A 20,592-nucleotide genomic window follows, 5' to 3' on the forward strand; every position below is an offset into this window, starting at 1 on the left:
GCTATTCTTATAGGTTAGAAAAATTGCCTGCCTGTATGTATGTATGTATGTATGTATGTATGTATGTATGTATGTATGTGTTAGTGTGTGTGTGTCCCCGTCCACATAAAAAACTCCTAAACCCCACTACTTACCATCTTAATATTTAGTGTACATGTGCACCCAGGGGTGGAGATGTGGATTTGTTTAAATGAACATTTCAGTGTCAAAAATATGCAAATAAGGGGAAAAAAGAAATATCCTGCCGTGCGCATTGCTAAAACTTTGTAACCGTAAGTCAGATTGGGTTGGAACTTGATATGCAGGTTCCTTTAGGTATTCTAAATTAGGTGTGTAAAAATTGGGGTGAAATTGGCATGTTTGTATTTTTTGGGGTAACTTTTCAGTTTTTAGTCAAAAAATCTTCTCTGAAACGGCTTGTCCGATTCCTCGGAATGATCTCAGTCAATTGTGTGTAAAATGTAGTGAAATTTTCATACTTGTAATTTTGAGGCAATTTCCCTAATCTTTGGACAAAAATGTTTTTTCTCCAAAAAGTACCAATCTGATAGTTGTAATACTAGTAGTTGGTATACAAGTTCATAAGGTTGATTTAAATGTGATGTATTAAAATTCTGATGAATTTTGCATTTATTTTTGGGGCAATTTCTGTCATTTTGGTCAAATATTTTCACAAAAACAACTCATTTGATAGCTTTGATATTTGGTATACAAGTTCCTAGGGTTTATCACAATATTATGTTAAATTAGGATGAAATCTTCAATTTTGTATTTTGAGGTATTTTTGCCATTTTGGTCAAAATATTTGTTTCTCAAAAACTGATATTTAGTAGACATGTTCCTTCGGATGGTCTTAATTTAACATGTTCAAATTATGATGAAATCTTCTATTACCTATTTTTGCAGCTATTTTTGCATTTTGGTCAGGTCCTCTCAAGTGGGTTATCAAAGATTTCCTCCTTCATCAACACATGCGTCACAAAAAGTTATTCTCTAAATAAAACAAAGGAGCTCTAGTGGCTCTTAGGTCGCTTGTTTTAAATTTTCAGAGAAATATCTTCACTTTTGTAGTTTTCTGAAGTTTTTTTGCTAATTTTTGACAGAAAAAAATTATCAAAATAGTCCACTGTGTTGATTTGAAATTTGGTTTGTAAATCCCTACAAATGTTCTCATACATATATTGCCATGTCAGAATGAGATGAACAATTGTGATCTCTTTTTTCATATTTCTTTGTTGTTCTTGGTTAAAAAAAATATCTTAACAATAACCCTTCCAATGCTGGTTTGAAATTTGGCATGAAGATTACACTAGTACCATAACTTATTCAGATTGTGTTGATGTGAACAAAATTAATAAATATTGCGAAAAGATTTTATTTTTGGCGATTTTATACACTACAGGAACTAAGAGTACATAATGTGATTATTTAGTAAGCATTTGATATGGTAAATTGTATTTGGTGTTGAAATGCGGTAAAAAATCTTTAGAAAGCACAGCTGAAGGTGATTTTATCAGGTTTCATCTCCCACAAATATATTCCATAATTTTTCAATGTTTAGGAGTATTGTTGTAAATAGTTGACATATTTTACACCTCCTGCCATCTGGCCATTGTATCTCTTTATGTAAACATGGTCAATACCAAGGGTGGACCATTTGATATCCTGGGGTTGTGTGGAAGATTTTCGAAAAAGAAGATTCCCAGCAAATGTAAATGAATAAGCCAGAGAAGGCTTCACAAAGAGAAAAGGTGGGAGAGTGGAAAAAAATAATGTACAAAGGATCAGGTAAAAAATAATGCTACCTCATCAATCTTCCAGAACCCTCTGGATATCAAATGGTCCACCCCTGATGTCTTTGTAAGACTATCAACAGTGTAGTGCATCTCAGTAGAAGATGTCAAGTTAGGTCAGGATTTGAAAGGAATAATTAAGTTACCATAGTTAAAATTCTGTAGCTGATCTCAATTTCATCATCCAAATTGGTTTGGTAAGTTATTCCAAAAGAGAATGCACCGGTTGTACCGTAAGAAAACAATGTTTACTTCTCCCTGTATTGTTTCTGAGTTAATGGTTGTATGTTGAAATCACATCTCTCCATGTATCTGATGTATGGGCAAAACGTAAACATTGGTTGCATGTTATGTATTTATCTATTGTTCATGAAAATTCAACTAAAGTTTGCTGTGTGCCTGTAAAAGATTATATATTTGTCAGCACGCAAACTGCCTTGCAGGTTGTCTTAAATATCATCACATAAGTAGAAAGAGGACAAGAAACCAATCAAAATGATGTAACATATTCACCCTGAGTACCTGTATTATTACATCCAACTGTTAAGGTAACGACATACCATACATGGACACTTTCAGATTATAGAAATCCCAATTTTGGTATTAGCAAATCAAATTACCCAAGATTAGCAGATTTTTGAAATTCGAAATGGCTGCCATCCCTGTGTTAACTCTATGGAGAAAAACAAATTTGTTGATTTTCAAAAAACTACGATGGTGAAAGTCTTTCTTACTCCAAAGGCTTTAAACTGAACCCCACAAGAGGTAGTTAAGAAAAGAACTGCAAAAGTTTGAGAGTCCAAATATCTGTCCCCAAGGCACATTCTATGTTAAAGGGAGGGTGATGTCGGAACTGTAATAAAAGGTCAAGAGAGATCCAAATAACCAGTGCAAACACTGTGTCTAACATACATCGATGATTAATGAAAGTCAAAACATGTTGGTCATAATGTACATCATAAATTAAATTTAAATGCTGCAGCTATGTTGACATAATGCATCTAGATATCATAACTTTTGCTCAAACTTTACTCAAGGAAACTTTTAACCATTGCCTTTCACACTCAAGAATGAAAATCAGGGATCACCGTGCAAAATTTAGTACTAGAGAGACAAATTACCTAATGTTTACTGGGATTTGAAATTCAAAATGGCCGCCGTCCCCATGTTATATCTGAGGGGGAAATCTTCCACATCAATGAGCTGCTGAAAACTTAATTTACTCTAAGGACCTCAAAATGAGACCCAAACAAGTGGTTGGCCAAGAGAATATTGCAAATACCTGTATCCAAAGCACATTCTTCCTGAATCAAATGGTGAATTTTCTTTGTATGCAGTGCCAGTGCAAAAACAAACATATGGTCACTCATTAAAATTACAAAGTACGAAAAAAATATATCGAAATAAACGTTTTTTAAACAAGATGTTGCACTTTATTCAAGTACTGATCAAATCATTACATATTTTCTTTACATGTATATATTGTATTATTTGTGAAAACAAGAATTTTACACAGAGAAATTTTGTAAAATTTGCAAGTTTAAAAATCTCTCCTTGAGGCAAAATAGTGTTGGTCCAAAAAACTGTGAATGGGTTTGAGGATGCCTAAATGTCAATATGCACAGAGTGAATGGTTCGGAAAGTTTCGAGAAATTGTACTCTATTAAATCTCAACAACAGACAATGCCTGACAGCTGTGTACATATTTATGAGAAAAGCGTAAATTTTACTTCAGAAGTTTATAGCATAGCACAAGTGTGTGAAGAAGTACTGCTTCGGAAGGTCCATGGTGACAAACTAAATTCTTATGATATTTCCTGAGTGATGAATTCACCGGTGTAAGAAGTAAATATTTTGCTAAAATATTCACTCATTCATTGAAAGATATGAAATGTAAATAAATGGATCATCTTTGGGTTAAAAATGTAATTGAGGAGGAATGCTACAGCAGTTGTGGAGAAAGAAATCATTATATTGAGAGAAAAAAATTATTTGTTCAAAAATTTGTGGAACACAAGAAGTACCCTACAGAAGGTGAAAGTATTTGGCGTAAAGATACCATGAACAAAAAGTTGAAATCTGTCAACATAGATATCAGGGCAGTCAAGCCCCTGAATGTTTCCAATCCAGATATTACCTCTTGATGAGTTGGGACAAGGCGTAGAAATGGTAGGGGCTAATTACTGGTGGGTAACTGTACGGGGGTGACTATCCTAGAATGCTAGGAGTTAAACAAAGTCCTTTGTACTGTATGAGGATAATCACCCCCTTGAACATTTACTGCCTTGATTCAATGGGCTAGGGTTAACCCTTTGAGTGCTGTAAATTTTCCCACCAAAATTTTAGAGCAACATTTTACCAATTTTTATGGTATTTCCTGTAACTATTTTGATAATTTTGGACCAAATGGATATCACATTTCATCGGCTACAACTTTTTATTAAAATATTTCGCAAAAATTAGAATAAAAATTGACTGGGTAAAGTTTATAAAGGAGACAAAAATATATTTTGGCACTCATAGGGTTAAGGACGAAGTTAGGATAATTTGCATAAGTTGTCTGGTGGTGGCGTTTTGACTGCATCTGACCTCCCACCTTTTACTCCACGAGCTTCAAAATGAGTTTCCACAAGAGGTAGACCAAATATGTAGTGTAAAAGTTTGAGAGTTTGAATATCTGTCCCTAAGGCACATTCTACCCTTAAAAACACTGAAGGTTCAATGAATCAAACGTCACATACATGTAGCATTCTCTCGCCATTATCTCCTGACTTCGCTTGGAACATCGGAATCTGGTGAATAATCAGTGGATTTGAATTCTTGCAAATGATATTTCTTTGTAACCATCCTTTTCATAGAGCAAACCAATATGGTTATCATCAATTGGTGTCAAAGTTGAATATTCACTCCCACCAGAGTAAATGGTCAAACTGCCTTCCCATGATGCACCGTAGTCCAGGCTCCATTTCACTGACATGTTTTCACGTCCCCTGGAACTAGCAGGATTCGAAAAGAACATGATTCCATTGTGGATGATGACGCTTCCGTCGCAAGCTGGATCCACAAGAGCTGTATCCACTGAGACATTCAGCATAGGGAATGACAGTCCTCCATCAAAACTTCTCGAAATGATACGACATGAACAGTGAAAATGGAACTGATTGCGGGAGTTCATCAGTATGGTACCATCAGGAAGCTCAACAACCTGTCAGGAAAAAATATGGTCTTAATTTATTGTCCTACACCTGATGAAATGATACCTACATTAACCTTTTGAGGGCCAAAGTCAATTTTTGGCACCTTTATAAAATATATACCAGTCAATTAGTTTTAGATCTTTGCTAAACTTTGATAAAAAACTCTAGTCGCTGATAAGTGATGCCCATTTGGTTCCAAATTATCAAAAAATTACAGAAAAATTCATAAAAATTTGCTAATAATGCACTACAATTTTGGTGGGAAAAATTACAGCGCTTTAAGGGCTAAGGTACTTCAAGCCTCAAATTAAACTTCTTGCTGGAACTTTCTGTAAGCAAGTTTTTTATCATTCCTTTTCAAAATCAAGAATAAAAGTCAGGGGTCCCCGTGCAAAATTTGGTACAGGTACTAGAAAAAAACATAGGGCCAAAGTCCCTGAAGCTACTATAGACATGGATACAAAATTAAGTATTTCCTGACTGTATGAAATTATCTCACTTAGGTCATCCTAGGGACATGTAAACCAAATATTAAAGCTGTCTGACCAGCGGTTTAAGCGACTCAACAGTTGACAGCGCTCTGCTGTGTTATGTAGAGAATAACCTTTTGTGACACATGTATTGATGAAGAAGGTGGATATCTTTGATAGCTCATTTCAGGATGGCCTGACCAAAAATGGAAAAAAATTCTGTAAAAATACAGATTTGCATATTTCATCAGACTATATTAGTCTATAACAGCAATATACGAGAGTTAATAACATTCTAATTAAAGTAAACAAGACTTGCTTAAATCAAGATTTACGTCATAAAAAAAACAGCATATCTGTCAGGTTATAAAGAATCTTGAGCTTGTTATCTTTTAATATCAGTATTTTCATCCTACTAACCAAGCACATTTTAACTTTCAAATTAACATTGTAAGTAAGTTCTGTTGAATAAGTGAGACTGTACGTACTCAGAGAAAGCACACTGAAGAGACAAATGTTTGAAACTTAAGAAGTTCAAGGTCATCAAAAGCATTATAAGGAATCATGTTACACTTTCATTGCACTGTTTACACAGATTGCATAATTGCTATAAATAGCACGAGGAATCTTACAGCCAAGCTTTACCATAAAAACCCTATCACTTTGACCACTCTTTTAATTGACCACTCTATTTTTTTCCTCAAAAAGTAATCTTATTTTATCCTTACCAAGTCAACCATAAATGGAAATTAGAACTTTCTCCATCTCTATTTATTTGACCACCCTATCATGACAAACTATTATGAGCAATTTCTTTTAGATAACATAAATGGTGGTTCAGAATATATCAAAGTTGGGATTCAAGAAAGTTGCCTTTACATGTTTTAATCCTTAATTAACGATGAACTGTCAAAAAAAGTTGAACTTTCTGATAATTCCACACTAAAATTATTTTGGCTTTGATGATTTCCTAATTAATTCAATTATTTAAAATTATATTAATTATTTTTTTCTGGGTGAATTGATAGGGTTTATACAGTACAAGAATTACATACAATGTAAGTCAAACTTTGACCAAAATTGACAAAAAAATTCCTTAAAAATACACATTTGCATATTTCATCACAATTTGAACAAATCTAAGTTGGTTTATCCCGAGGGACCTGTATACCAAATACAAAGCTGTCTGACCAGCGGTTATGAAGAAGAAGATTTTTTACCAAAAACACTTTTTTGGCATTAATTTGCCTATTTTCAACAATATCAAAAAATTAAAAAAAATAGTTTCTCAAAATCATATTTTTAATCTACTCAACAAATATCAAATCAGTAAGTACTGCGGTTCTAAAGATATTTGAGTGGACGGACGCCTCACAAACGGACATACATACATACATACATACATACATACAGACTGACGACGGACGCCGGACGGATAGTCTATAGTAGCTAAAAATTACCAAATAATACTGACACCTGCAATTCAAATTGGCCACCACTCCTGTGTTAACTCTATGGAGGAAAAATTAAATTTTCAATTTTTACAATCATTGGTCAGTGAAAATTTTACACACTCCATGAGCTTCAAATTAGCCCAAACAAGTCGTAGTAAAAGTTTGAGACTCCAGATATATACTATAACTAAGTAAGTCTCCAAGGTGCATTCTACCTTAGATGCGCATTGCACATATGTATCAAAAGAGCAAGCAATCCATGCTACAACATATTACAATTTAACACTATTTTAGGGGGTCTTTAGGGGGTGTTTCAATATATTTGTTATGGAAGGCACCTTGGTTTTTTCATAATTTTTGTACATAAAATGTGAGTCAAACTGCAAATTCTTGTCCTATTCCCCAAAGCATGTTAAAACACCCACTATTCACCTTGTCAACAAGTGTATACGTGTAAAATGTACTGATACTGTTTACATTTGAATTTTATACTGGACTTGTCAACAACAACAATGGACTCTACTATACATGTACAGGCTGAGAGTACAAGGTGAATACTGTGTATCTCAACATTCGTTAGGGAGTAGCACACAAAACTATGGTTGACATTACAAACAAAAACTAGTGAAAAATAATCAAACGTAAAAGCTACTGTTCTGAAAAAAGTTGCCAGGAGTGGCGTACCTATTTTTTTAAGGTGGGCTTAAATCAGAACAATATTGTATATCAGGCATGGAAAATCAGATCAACATTGACAGTAACAGTTATTTTAAAGGGGCAAGTTATTTATCAGCCTTATCTAAAAGCAAGTTTACAACCTGATAAAAAATTAAATTGAAAACAAAGGGCTAACACCATATAAGTACTCAATGTCAACAAGAACTAATTCATTAAGAACCAGGGAATTGAGGAAAGACCCTTTAAGGGTGGTACCTAGATAAATTATCCTGGGGTTCACAGTATATCAATGCAATTCTATTTATAGCATATGACAGCAATGTTACCGGGGGTCCTATACCATTTACATAATAACTATGCACTCAAACCTAAGCTAAAACACTGAGTAAAGGAAGGATGTCATGGCTACCTATTGGGGTTCTTGATTCCTACATATTGATTTGGAAGATCTTGACCTTAAAGGTATACTGTCACCTGTTCCAATTTTGCCACAGTTACCATGGAAAGAGAAAATCTAACCAATCACAGATTTTAAGCGGGTGGCCGCTTTTTAAAAACAGCGCCCTCACATGGGCATTTTGAAAACCAAGGAACTCCCTTTGACCACATATATGGGCATATTTAGATTACAGGTGACTGTATACTAAGTTGTGGAGATAATGAAGGATTTCTTGGTCAAGTCGAAGTCAAGTGTAAATGTGTTGCTTTTACCTGAGATTCATCCGGCATGAAATCTCCAGTACGCTTTGGTACCTTGTACGGCAAACCTACCAGTGATCCACCTATCTTCCAGGATTCTCCGTGATCTGGGAAAATAGAAAGTTGTAATTATTTTTCTTGTCCCTGTATGTGATAGAGAGACCGTGATTAAACGGCAACTTGGTGTTGGCATGGTCTTTGGAGTTGAAAGAAGACTATGTGGTGTTGGTAGTTATAAAAAACAGTACAGCCAATGTAATCAAACACAAACCGATGCCCTACCATCACTGTAGATGCTGTACAATATTTCTGACGCCTGTTTGTTTCTGTCCACTGTATGGCCGCATACAACCAGTCTACCCTTGGCTGGGGCAAGACGTTTCTTGATTCCGTATCCTGGGCCCGGACACCAAGGCCAATTTTTAAAGGCCGGATTTTTTATAGACAAATCCTCTGGCTCAGACCACGTGTATCCAAAGTCATAACTCCTTGTGATGAAGTTAGCGGGTATGACGCCGGGGCCACACTGCCTGTGCGGACAGTAGCAGTACAGAAACATGGTGACGTTTTTCTCGTGGTCAACCACCGCCGCCCCAAAGTTCAGATACCCTTCTTCGACTGACAAATCTTCGAAAATTATTTCCATTGGATTCCAGTATCGTCCAGCTTTTGTTGATCGCCGCATAGCTAGTCCCTTTGCGTTGATATCGCTGACGCTGGATTTGTGAGCACCTGCGAAGGCCAGCAGGTCGTCATTCGGAAGACGGACAGTTATCGGCGAACGGTAATATTTGAAGTTTGCTTCGTTTGAATGCCATAGCACATCCTCGCCAACAACCTGAGGTGAAAGGCATGATACCAGTGACGTGGCAATGAAAATCGTAAGTATAGCAGTAAAATATGCAGCAGATACCATGATGATCGTTGGGAGAGGCACTGTATGCACTGCCAGGCGCTACATCTATCTCAACGGCCCGTGGATTGTGTTTTCCTTGCAAGACGAAGTCAGGTGACCAGAAACACTTACACGCATGTGCAGAAGTCGATAAAGTCAACGAACTTCAGTGAACTCGATACCATCCAAAACGGTTTATCCCACCCTGGCAAACGCGATAATCTAGAATTGCGCCGGATTATCGATTAGTGTTTTAGGGTGAAAGTAAAGTTATCTCCACGCCCAATAATCGTCAGTCGGAAGAAGTCAGAAGCATCATGCACAACATGCGCAATCTGATAAAAATCAGACGTACAGAGGGCGTCCTTTGCTGTTCTACACAGGCGCTCGTGAGCTGGGTAGTCTGCTAAATTGGTCGGTTTTTGGCTCGATCTATCCATGGATGTAAAAAAAAGATGATCTATCCCACAGTAAGTGAGGCTACCCACAATCCCTTAATTTGTTCACTCAGACATTTTTTGCTAAAGGCTTTTTCATTTTTATCAATTTCTTAACAATTTTTAACTTAAAATTTAAGTTCAGGATTATTTGTTAACACTATGTTTCAAAATTATTGATTATGTTTAAAATTCAAGAGTAAATTGAATGAGAAGTTGATGCTTGGAGGTGCTAAAAATTGCACACTTGTCAAGATAAAGTTATCAGCAACTAAGATGGTCTCATCATACCACCTGTCAGACATGCAAATTTCCTTTGTTACGAACATTAGAAAAATCAATACCCTTTCTTTTGCCAACACAGATGCAACTTATTCCCTTAGTTTCCTTGAAAATATTGTGTATGGCTGTCAAAAATCTATGTCGACAAAATTACAAAATTGCTATCTCCTCCGCAGAAAAGGGGTTGATCTTCTTATTATTCACAGCGAGAAATCAGAAAATTATGATGATAAGAACTATGTTGCCAGAATTTTGAAATATGGACCGAGTTGTTCTGTGTACAGAAGAAATTTGCTTCAGTTCAGTGAGTGATCTCCGTGTGTACAGATCATGGAGGATTGTGGGTAGCCTCACTTACTGTGTATCCCCGGGATCTATTGATCCCGCGTACTCGATCTGCCCGCCACTGTAACTTAAACACTCCCAACGTGTAAAACAGAATCACTTTAAAAAACACACGATCCGTGTTGAAAGATTCCCTAAAGAAAGTTTTAGCGAAAGTTTAAGTCTTTCACTTTCGAGGCGCATACCACCTTACTGTCAATGAAGATGACTATACAGAACTAAAATACTTGAATCTCTGTATTAAATATTCATGGCGAACAGGGTCGAAGTAAAGAGCTTTCTGTGATCATACTTTCCAGGCCTAAGGACTTTTTTCGCCTGCCAAAATATTAAGGAAAAACGAATTGACCGGAATGAACTCGCTTGATTTGGGTTTACTGACACGAGGAGCGAAGATATAGTGGTATATCGTTGTTGAACTGGTTTATTGCTATCATACTAGTATATCGTAATTACCTTGTGAAACATCGAAAACGAATGTTACTCAAGCCGAGAGCTGGGGAGTGTTCCAATTAATTGTCCTTTATCGCGAGTATAGCACTATTTTGAGGTCTTGACCAATCAGATAGCTCTATTTGCGCCATCAATACATCGATATAATGGTATCATATAATACCATAAACAATAACCCGTTGCTGGACCAGTTTAAATGAATCCAATCTACACCTTACGTCTGTCGGTAAGTATACCTATTTTGCTTCCTGTCTTCCTCTGTCTGTCACCCTGTCTGCCTGTCTGTCTGTCTGTCTGTCTGTCTGTCTGTCTGTCTGTCTCTCTCTCTCTCTCTCTCTCTCTCTCTCTCTCTCTCTCTCTCTCTCTCTCTCTCTCTCTCTCTCTCTCTCTCTCTCTCTCTCTCTCTCTCTCTCTCTTCTCTCTCTCCCCCCCGGGTGTAAACTTGAAAGTAACGATACAACCTCTTATGCTATGAACCCACAATCAAGAGTGACTTGACTGAAAACACCTATTTCGTGCAGCATTTATAACCAGCAGTGCTACGAAATAGTAAAAAAAGTTAAACAGGTTTACAATACCCTTGCTATGCATAGTTTTAATGAAGAAAAAAAACACTACACGAACCCATAATATTCATGAGAACGTTGATCATACAGTTTCTTGTTATGTGAAGTTTTTGCGAAAAAATTGTGGTACAAATTGAATCAGTAAGTGTATTCCCGAATAACAATCCTTTGGTAACAAAAGAATTGAAAGTGTTTTAGAAATGGTGAAGCGGTCCTCATTGCGAGCTCAGTGTTTTAATCCTCCATATCGTTGTATCGTATGGCAATTTGACTGTCAATACAGAGGTCAGTTTCTCGTATCGTTAAATGGCAGAAAAACATCATTGACTGTCGTCGAAATTCTCTTGTAATGCTTTACCATCTGGCAGTGAAAAGCAAGCTCAAAGTCGATGTAGTTGTTTTAAACTTCTCGTCGGTTTTAGTTGCTTTTTGCAAGTTTTTTTATTTTTTTTATCTATGTTGCTTTTTGTGCGTGTGAGAGCGTGCTCTTAACCTTTCACGATATTACAGCTAGATTGTCGACAGTCTTGTCTTCTCTTTTCTATTACTATTGGTATAGTCTCTCGTACATACGGGGTGGGGTGGGGTAAATAGCGTCCTATTTTAAGAATGCACCAGTCATTTGTACTATTTTAATCTGCATTTGATGAGTCAGACCCCGAAGGCAAATTTCGTTACGGGAAAGCTCCATTAACTTAGGAATACCCTACTTAGTTATCAGGAGATCAATTTCACAGACCTGCCTTTCATACAATGGCACCAGTTGGATTAGATAAACATAACAATGGAACATACACACCTTGGGGGATTAAAAGTGTTCTGTTTGTCACCCGAGTTGGTCAGGCAAGGACCCGGGTTTCAGGTACCATGCAAGTTAATGCAGTCAACATGTGTAAGTGGACAACAGATATTTTATATTTTAATTAAATTAAAATGAATTCCACCATTCAATGTTCAATTAAAGTAGGTATGTTTGCTACATAATTAGCGTATTCCGAGGCGAAGCTGAACTCACAGTGAAAAACTCAGGGTGTAATACATGTATTTAAAGAATTCTATAACACTTACAAATGGTATAATTACAAAGGCGTCTTCGAATGATTAAGTGTGCTACCTAGGTGCAAGTGAATGTGAACTAAATATATATGCGTTCAGATGTTGATACAGAGATATTTTATCTAAGACAAAGGTTAATGAACCTAGCGGTCATCGACACAAGTAAAATTGTTAATTAAAACAACAAGATCTCAATTTTAAGTCGATATGCATACAAACCATATTTTTAGACAAACGCACAATAACGCTAATTCCGTTTTACGAGGGTGTTTACGGAAGTCAGGACGAAAACAAGAACATGTGTCACAGTGAGATTTGAATATTAATTGTGACACTGACGTTTATGATTGGATGTATCATTTTATCTTTAATTCATGTCTATCGTATGATCCAAGCCACGCCTTAAAGATAACGTTTAAAATCCCATCCTTAAACATACAACGAGCAGGGAGAGTTGCTCGGAGAGATTGGAACATTGAGAGGGGAACACAGCGGACCCAAGACATTTAGACTATGGGAGAAGCGTATCTTGGGCGATGGCAACTGTCAAGCTTGTCTACAGAGAAATAAAGTCTATGCAGTACCAACGAACTCTAAACGTCTCGTGTAGTCAATACACTGAAGATCCCCAGGTACCTCTCGGCAGCCAAGGCGAGTTCAACATATAAACTCCCCATGAAAGACGATTAGTAATCGAGTGGCCGGAAGTTACTACTTTGAAGGAAAAACGTATAGTAACATGGTGGGAGAATCCTACGGGTACAGAGCAAACTGCACGAAGACGGAGAACTGGTAACCGACAACGATGACGACAAGAAGACTGAATACGACGAAATGATCTTTGGAATTCGATTGGCTGTGTAACACTGTAATATGAACCAATGCGAAATATCTATGAAGAAATCTACTGCAGAAAATCAACTGAAGCAATCAACATACACCGAACAACGAAGAACAATTTAGCAAGCTGCGAAAATCACCGACCTCTTCAGTGAGTGGCCCGTGAGTATCATAATGAAGTTTGAAGCATCACGGACTCTGCGAACTCTAGTTACCATGAACTTTCGATGAAATCAAATATGATCTAATAATGAACATTCAATTTGGTTCTTATTACGATGTTTAAAAGTTTTGTTTAATTATTTTACGGTGATATGGTATTTTGACGTCGACGTCAATGTTCTTATTTGGTGAAATATGGTATAGAGATTAATGATATGTAAGAAAGGAATTTTTATTTTAGACGTTAAGCTCATTGTAATGGGATAATTGTAACTCGATGAAGAATTGTCTTTCTTACGGTTATATTTCTCAAAATCTTACATCCAATCAAGAAAGAGTTGACTTCACTTCAGACTCCTTTTGATCATACAGCTAGCGGATAAGCAACAATCGCTGACAAAACGACTGAGAAATTCATAATTTAATTCATCACGGTATGGATTTACATGGCTGATTGAGAGTGTGCATTGCAGCCGGCGCAGTGTAACTCACAACGCATGATGTACTCCTACCAGTTGATTTAATTAGATGCATTTTTGTACAAGCCGACTGGTGTCATATGGTATTACGAACAGAAATTAACCTCCGTTTCATGTTAACTACTGCTATCATTTAGCAGTGATATTACTTATTTGCTTGTGAAATTATTCTAAGATTTGAATTGCACTTTAGTAATTGATACACTTTCTGTGTAAACAATACTTAAAATAGAAAAATGTCTTGTTTTATTTTTGTATATGTAGAAGACGAATTTTCAAGAGTTTTTAAGAGTTTTAAGAGAATTTTATATAGTCACAATGAGTAAAGGTGACTTTTGTGTATGAAGTTATGGAGAAACTTCATACCTTAGAGATGATTTTATGTAAGTTATTGTGACGATGCATTTATTGGAGCATCGGTATAACAAAACAGATATTTTTGGATTTGAGCATTATTTATACACAAAGTGAATGCATATTACGATGCTGTGATTCAAGTAGCCAATCTTTTTACAAAATTTAAGCTCACAAAATTGTTTTGTGATGTGAATAACAATGCGGGACGCATTGCTTGAAAGACGGAGAGTGTTACAGAGATATTTTATCTCAGACAAAGGTTAATGAACCTAGCGGTCATCGACACCAGTAAAATGGTTAATTAAAACAACAAGATCTCAATTATAAGTCGATATGCATACAAACCATATTTTTAGACAAACGCACAATAACGCTAATTCCATTTTACGAGGGTGTTTACGGAAGTCAGGACGAAAACAAGAACATGTGTCACAGTGAGGTTTGAATATTAATTGTGACACTGACGTTTATGATTGGATGTATCATTCTATCTTTAATTCATGTCTATCAGTAGTAAAGAAAGGGTGGTCAACTGGGATGAAGTAAGAATTTTACACCCCATTTTATTCATTTATCTACATGAAGCGAAGGAAAAATTAACCATCCATGTAACTAAAGTATAACCCTGACCTATATACGAACTCACGCATGCGCAGCAGTGCATTGTCCTGAACTAAGCAGGGAAATTCCCTGCTGAGCATGTTTATACATGTACGGGAAATTCCGTGTGAGTCATCACCATCAAACTAGCCTATATAAAGGACCCCCGTTGTCAGTCCGGCCGGCCGGTCGCGGAGTCTAGCTGATGTTGAACACGAAGTTCCTATCGGTACGAACTAAATTTCATATCCATTCAATCCATAATGTCTTAAATATCTTTCCAGAGTGGACTAAATCCTTCTTGTTTTTGAATTTCTAGCGCCTGATGAAATATGTTCTGAATAAGTTCTGACTCCGGAGCCTCCTCGTTCCGAAGGGTTGCACCTTTTTCTTGTATTTGTGTAAGCAGCTGTTTATATTGAACATAATAATGTTTATATTTCTCTCGTCTCTTTGCTACACCAGTTTTCCCTTGTATTACATCAATAACAACACCTGGTATAGGAGTTAAGGCTAACAGTACCGGAACTGTTGGAATTGCTGCTATTACAGCAGAGCTTACAAGAATTCCCTTAGTAATATTGAGAGCCATATCAATTCGACCCATTAATTTGTAACTTCGTCGATATGCAGCACTTGTTCTTTCTATGTAATCAGCCAATTGTTCAACGCTTTCAACAACTGAGATGTGCATTTTTTTTACTGTATATGTAAGGGATGATAAAAAATAATTGTAGTAATATAGAAAGACAATATGGCAGAAGGAGGAGAAGATTTTGAACTCGAGAATTTAGTTGAAACAAATTTAAATGATGATGATGATGCTGCTACTGCTGAAACATCCTTAACCGATAATGCCCTTGCAGAAGCCGAGCCTTTCCAGGCCGGCTCAAGCGACAGACCCGCAGGTGAGTCGTTGATTAGACAGAGAGGAGAAATTACAGAGATAATGGCTAACCAATACTTAGATAGTAATAGGATTACTGATGCGCATAAACGAGAATTAATGCATACGAATTCTAGTATTAGGGATGGAGAGCTGTATTATCGAGACGCCAGGCTGACATCAAATAAAGGCAAGAAGTCTTTAATGCCCTCCTCAATAAAAGGTAAGGGAGCTGCAGAATTTAAAAAAGATATATTAGGAATAGATCCAGATTTTGTAACAGAATTGACTGATAATGAAACAAAAATGTTATTGAAAAGGGCGGCCGATAGACTGAAACCATACGACATTGGACGACTCAGAGATAGAATAACAGATTTACGAGAAAATTTTAGCGATAATGCCGATGAAATACGTACTATCGAAAATAAAATCGAAAAATGGAATAATGAAAACCCTGAATATAGAGCTATTAATGATGAATTGAGGATTGCGAATATGCGTATTAGCGACCTTAACAACGAAAAAGTCAAAATAAGGCTAGAGAAAAGAGAAGTTGAAAAACAGTTAAAGGATCCTGAAACGAGCACCCAAGGAAAAGAAAAAGCCAAGAAACTACTAGCTGAACTCATAACAAGAGAAGCTAAAGTTGACAATCGAATTGAATACGAACATGGTAAGATCAGTGAGGCACGTGAAAGTCTGGCTACGACTAGGTCTCTTCGTGATGTAATTTCTGATCCAGAATTATCACTGAGACTGAAGCTGACAGAATTATTTAAACGAAATGGTATAACAATCGCTGCAATACTGACTGCCCTTGGAATGACAATATCAACAATTGCCCTGGCTGTGACTAGAGGAGGAGGAGGAGGAGGGGGAGCAGGAGCAAACGCAGGAGGTTCAGGTCCGCCCAAAGTATATACAAAAGCGAAAGAAATTGTAAAGCAATTTGGCGAATGGTTAAAAACCTTGGCCGCAAAAAGTGCTGCTGCAATACCAGGTTTAATCGGCTCCCTTGTCAGTTTTCTATTAAAAACAGCAGGATCGGTGGTTGGATTTGTTGGAGAACAGCTATGGATATTTTTAACTGGATTAACATTAGTCATTATAAATAAAATTATGTACTAATATATGGCCGCGCATGTTTGGTGAAAAGAATATTGCAAAGTTTCTTTCTAAAAATAAAGACCTGTTTGGTTTCTCTGTCGAATTGGAATGGTGTAAACTCCGACGGGTAAATCGACATATACTTCGAGCAAATCCAGGTGTCCGACTCAAAGATGATAATCTATATCATAACATTTTAGCTTTCGTGAAGGAATGTCAAAAGACTAACTTCTTTAAGCGACTAGAATTCATAGCTGTATTCCAGGATACTGAGGATGACCAAGAGGCTCATCATCTCCAAGAATATTGGGTTCTTCGATTGATTCGTGACACAGGTAATCGATTTATCTTTCAGTCAGACGGAAATATTTATGTAAAGATGTGATTTTTTCTTCTAAGTCATTATATACACGAAGTGAAACGTAAGATGTGATTTATTTTCTTTTTTTCTTCTACTATATACATTACACGAAAAATGGGGTACGATAGAACATTATTACCGACTTTCAGCAACCGAATACCGAAGGGAACGAAGTCAGAAAGAACTCATCATGTGATTGCTCATAATCCAAGTGAGGCAGATCCAGGCCAGACACTTATCATACGATGTCCGAAGTTAGAAAGCGGAGTACTCTTAGTTCCAGATACTTTCGACCTGGTTTTTGATCTCGAAGTAATGGGAGATGAATATAACCGAGTAGTACAAAATGTTGCAAAAAATTTGGTGGAGCGTATGAAACTCACATTTGAGGGTCAGACACTTTTCGATTTGAATAAATATAACCTTATTGAATGTTATCGCGATCTCTTCAAACATAAAAAGGAGAGAACTAACATGACACTGTACGGAATTCAGAACGAAAATCTAAGAAAATTAAGAAGCGGTTCGACCGATGGAGATCAAAACGTCGTGGGCGATAAGTTACTTTTCGACACATATAAAACAAAATATGCTATTCGTCTCACTCACCCCCTCATAACAGGTCATGGAGTTGCATATCCAAAAGTGTTAGGGAGTCATATTGAATGGGAAATTACGTTGGCACCCGCCCCCCAATTACTTGCCAGTAATAATAATGTTGTTACAAACAATTATAAATTAAAAAACATTCAAATGGAATACGAGACAATTTCTGACCTCGATCTCGCGAGGTCAACTGCTGGTTATTACAACAGTGGAAAAAGTTACCTTTACGAGCATATACATTATTTTAGAACAATCCCATTCAAAGAATCGGACACAGTTATCAATGAAAATATAAATGTACCACGACGTAGCATTAGAGGTATCGCAATACTCTTCACTAAAAATCAGTATCAGGCAGAACTGAACAGTGAATTTTTCTTTAACCCCTCCATTGAATCTGTGTCTGTAATGATTGAAGGCATTGCAAATAAAGTGTACGCTCAGAAGATGATACCAAGACAATTTTGGCGAGAGGTGCGACGGTATTTTGCTGAAGATAAAGATTGGTGTGAAATTGATATAGATGAGGCCGATTATTTGAAGAATAAATTCTGTCTGTTTATCGATCTGCGTAGCTTTAAAGATATTGAGTTTCATGGAAATGGTTTAAAAGTAATGAACACAAAGGACGGAATTCAACTTGAAATTTTGAAGAAAACACCTCAATTAAGGTTGGCGATGTCACTCGCGATGACAATATATTTGCTCACATTTATGTTATCAGTGATGCCCTGGTCTCTATTGAAAATAGTAGATTAATGTCTTTACAATTTTAAACCGTAACCATGACCCGTCGTCCGTCCTATCGGCCATGTTTCTGCCAACCATTCGCCTGTGTCTGGATTGTATAGCTGCACACGTTTGATATCATTTGGCGCCATCATGATTTTACTACGCTTTTCACTACGGATTTCTCCAGCCTTTTTCCGTACAAACTGTACAAATTGTGCCCGCTCGGGCTCCTTCCCAGTTTCAAATAGATCTTTATAATCTTCAAAGTTTAAATGTTTTCTAACACAAACATCTTTCACCCCTTTATTTTTTTTCGTCTCCGAAGTTGGAGTTCGAAAAGCATACACTTTCGAGCGTATGCCGACAAAATCAAGAATAGGTTCACCATTCAACTCATCTTTAAATTTACCTATCACTTTTTATTAATCTTCGGAAAGTTGGGGGCCACCATGGGTCCACTCATCCCACTAGTATCATATATAGACTTCTCACCATTCTTTTCCACATCTTCCCGAACTATATCATTGAAAGTTACGTCCGGATCCGGGAGGGTATTGGTACACTGTAAACAAAACTGTCAGTATCCATGTAGGCTAATCGTATTCCAGGGAACTGGGCCCGAAAGTAATTGTAATGCGTCTCATACATAAGCAGCTTAGAAAGTTCCAGTACTGCGGCGCCGATGAAAACTGGTTTTACATATCTATGCTCATCCGTTTTCAGTTCCAGTAGGGCACTGTCGCAGGAATCACCATCCTCTTCGGAAGTTATGAAAGTTATATGTTTCATCTTTGGATTATACTTCTGAATCTTTTTACGTCCACTATCCGTGCCGTTCCAGTCCGAAACAAATTTAAAGTCTCTGTACTTTCGAACATCTTCTATTGTCTTACCGAACATTGCATTATTCATCAGCTTATAGAAATTCTTTTCGAAATCTGTCCTCCCCTTTGTCCTCATTTTAGTGTTAAAGTCAATATATTTCGCGAGACATGGAGCTTCATCGAAAGCAAGCACCCGATAAATCTTTTTCAATCTCATTCCCATCCGAAGATAGAATTCCAGCAACTTGTAGTGTAAGACATAGGACTCTCTATCCATCACACTTGTAATCAGTCGACCGCCCTGCCTCGGAAATTCATAGTGATGCGGTGCTAATGGCAAATCGCTGTGTTCTTCATGTAATTCGGGGGATATTCTAAGTCTACTTCTAGAAAACTTGGTGGAAAGGTGGAACCAGGTCCCCACGCTCCGGCTCCGCCCCCCGCTCCGCCTCGGGCCCCTTCTTCCCATTCCTCCCACTCTTCCATCGTCATCCAATGAAGTCCGCCCGTAGGCATTGCCTGACTCATTGCCCAGCCGTAGAGATTGTTTGCATCGAGATATTTTATTTCGGTCACCGGCTTCTCTGGATCGTAATTCCCGTAAGCCGGATGATTTGTCTGTAAATAATGAATATTACACTGGCTGATACCTCCTCGAATTCCCCGTTGTACGAAAGTCATCTGCTCAGCATCTTGAATGAGTTTAAACTTATTACCCGTGTAAAGTAACATAGCATCCCATGTCAAGCCAGGCGCTGACATATAGTGGGCTGGATCTAACTTGTACGCTTCTAAACATGTGTCACGGAAATTTTCAAATATATTTGCAAGAAGTAGAACGTCAGTCTCACAATAGAATTCCATATAATCACGAATCGTCTTACATCCAACTTCGTCCCATACTCTTAATGCATGTTCGTAATCAGACTCCGAAATCCCCTCTTCCGTCAATTCGCTATAAAATTCCCCCCTCTCCGGGAGCTGGTTCTCTCCCAGTCTGTCAACCGAGTCTAAATATTCATACGGGAAGAAACCTTTCGCCCTTTGAATGTCCGGGTACGAAAGTGGGGCCGCCGTCCACCCGTGGTCCGGCACAGTTTTTGCCAACTTCGCCAATGACCCCATCATCAACTGGGCACTGTCCATAAACTTTATAGAAAGAACGTCTCTTTATCTCCCTCTTCCCTCCGGCAACAACAATTGAGGCGTGAAAAATAAATGTTTTCGAGAGACCCATAATTCCTCCATTGCTCGTCTTAGCTATGATTTTAGGCTCTGGTCCGGAACCCCCTCCGGCGTCAGCATCTCCT

At 37.3% G+C, this 20,592-nt stretch overlaps 2 protein-coding genes across 2 annotated transcripts in view; one reads left to right on the top strand and one right to left on the bottom strand.

The window, feature by feature from the left end:
- The window catches only part of LOC139115209 (uncharacterized), a 41,643-nt gene that overhangs the window by 239 nt on the left and 20,812 nt on the right, over nucleotides 1–20,592 (top strand). The window lies entirely within an intron of this gene.
- Nucleotides 3,200–9,307, bottom strand: LOC139115188 (sialidase-1-like). Its single transcript, XM_070677130.1, has 3 exons — nucleotides 8,574–9,307; nucleotides 8,304–8,398; nucleotides 3,200–4,998 (listed from the first exon to the last, which is right to left on the bottom strand). The coding sequence occupies exons 1-3, from the start codon at nucleotides 9,205–9,207 to the stop codon at nucleotides 4,597–4,599; spliced, it is 1,131 nt and encodes a 376-aa protein (XP_070533231.1). The 5' UTR covers nucleotides 9,208–9,307; the 3' UTR covers nucleotides 3,200–4,596.

This window comes from Ptychodera flava, chromosome 2 (assembly GCF_041260155.1).
Source record: "Ptychodera flava strain L36383 chromosome 2, AS_Pfla_20210202, whole genome shotgun sequence".
Classification (NCBI taxonomy): Eukaryota; Metazoa; Hemichordata; class Enteropneusta; family Ptychoderidae; genus Ptychodera; species Ptychodera flava.

What these genes read in the sequence shown, in the direction of transcription:
- LOC139115188 (XM_070677130.1), bottom strand. Translation starts at nt 9,207, where the DNA reads ATGGTATCTGCTGCATATTTTACTGCTATACTTACGATTTTCATTGCC. An exon ending in GTACAGCATCTACAGTGATG is followed by an intron (nt 8,399 to 8,573) that starts GTAGGGCATCGG and finishes CTATTTTCCCAG; the next exon opens with ATCACGGAGAATCCTGGAAG. An exon ending in TCATGCCGGATGAATCTCAG is followed by an intron (nt 4,999 to 8,303) that starts GTAAAAGCAACA and finishes TTTTCCTGACAG; the next exon opens with GTTGTTGAGCTTCCTGATGG.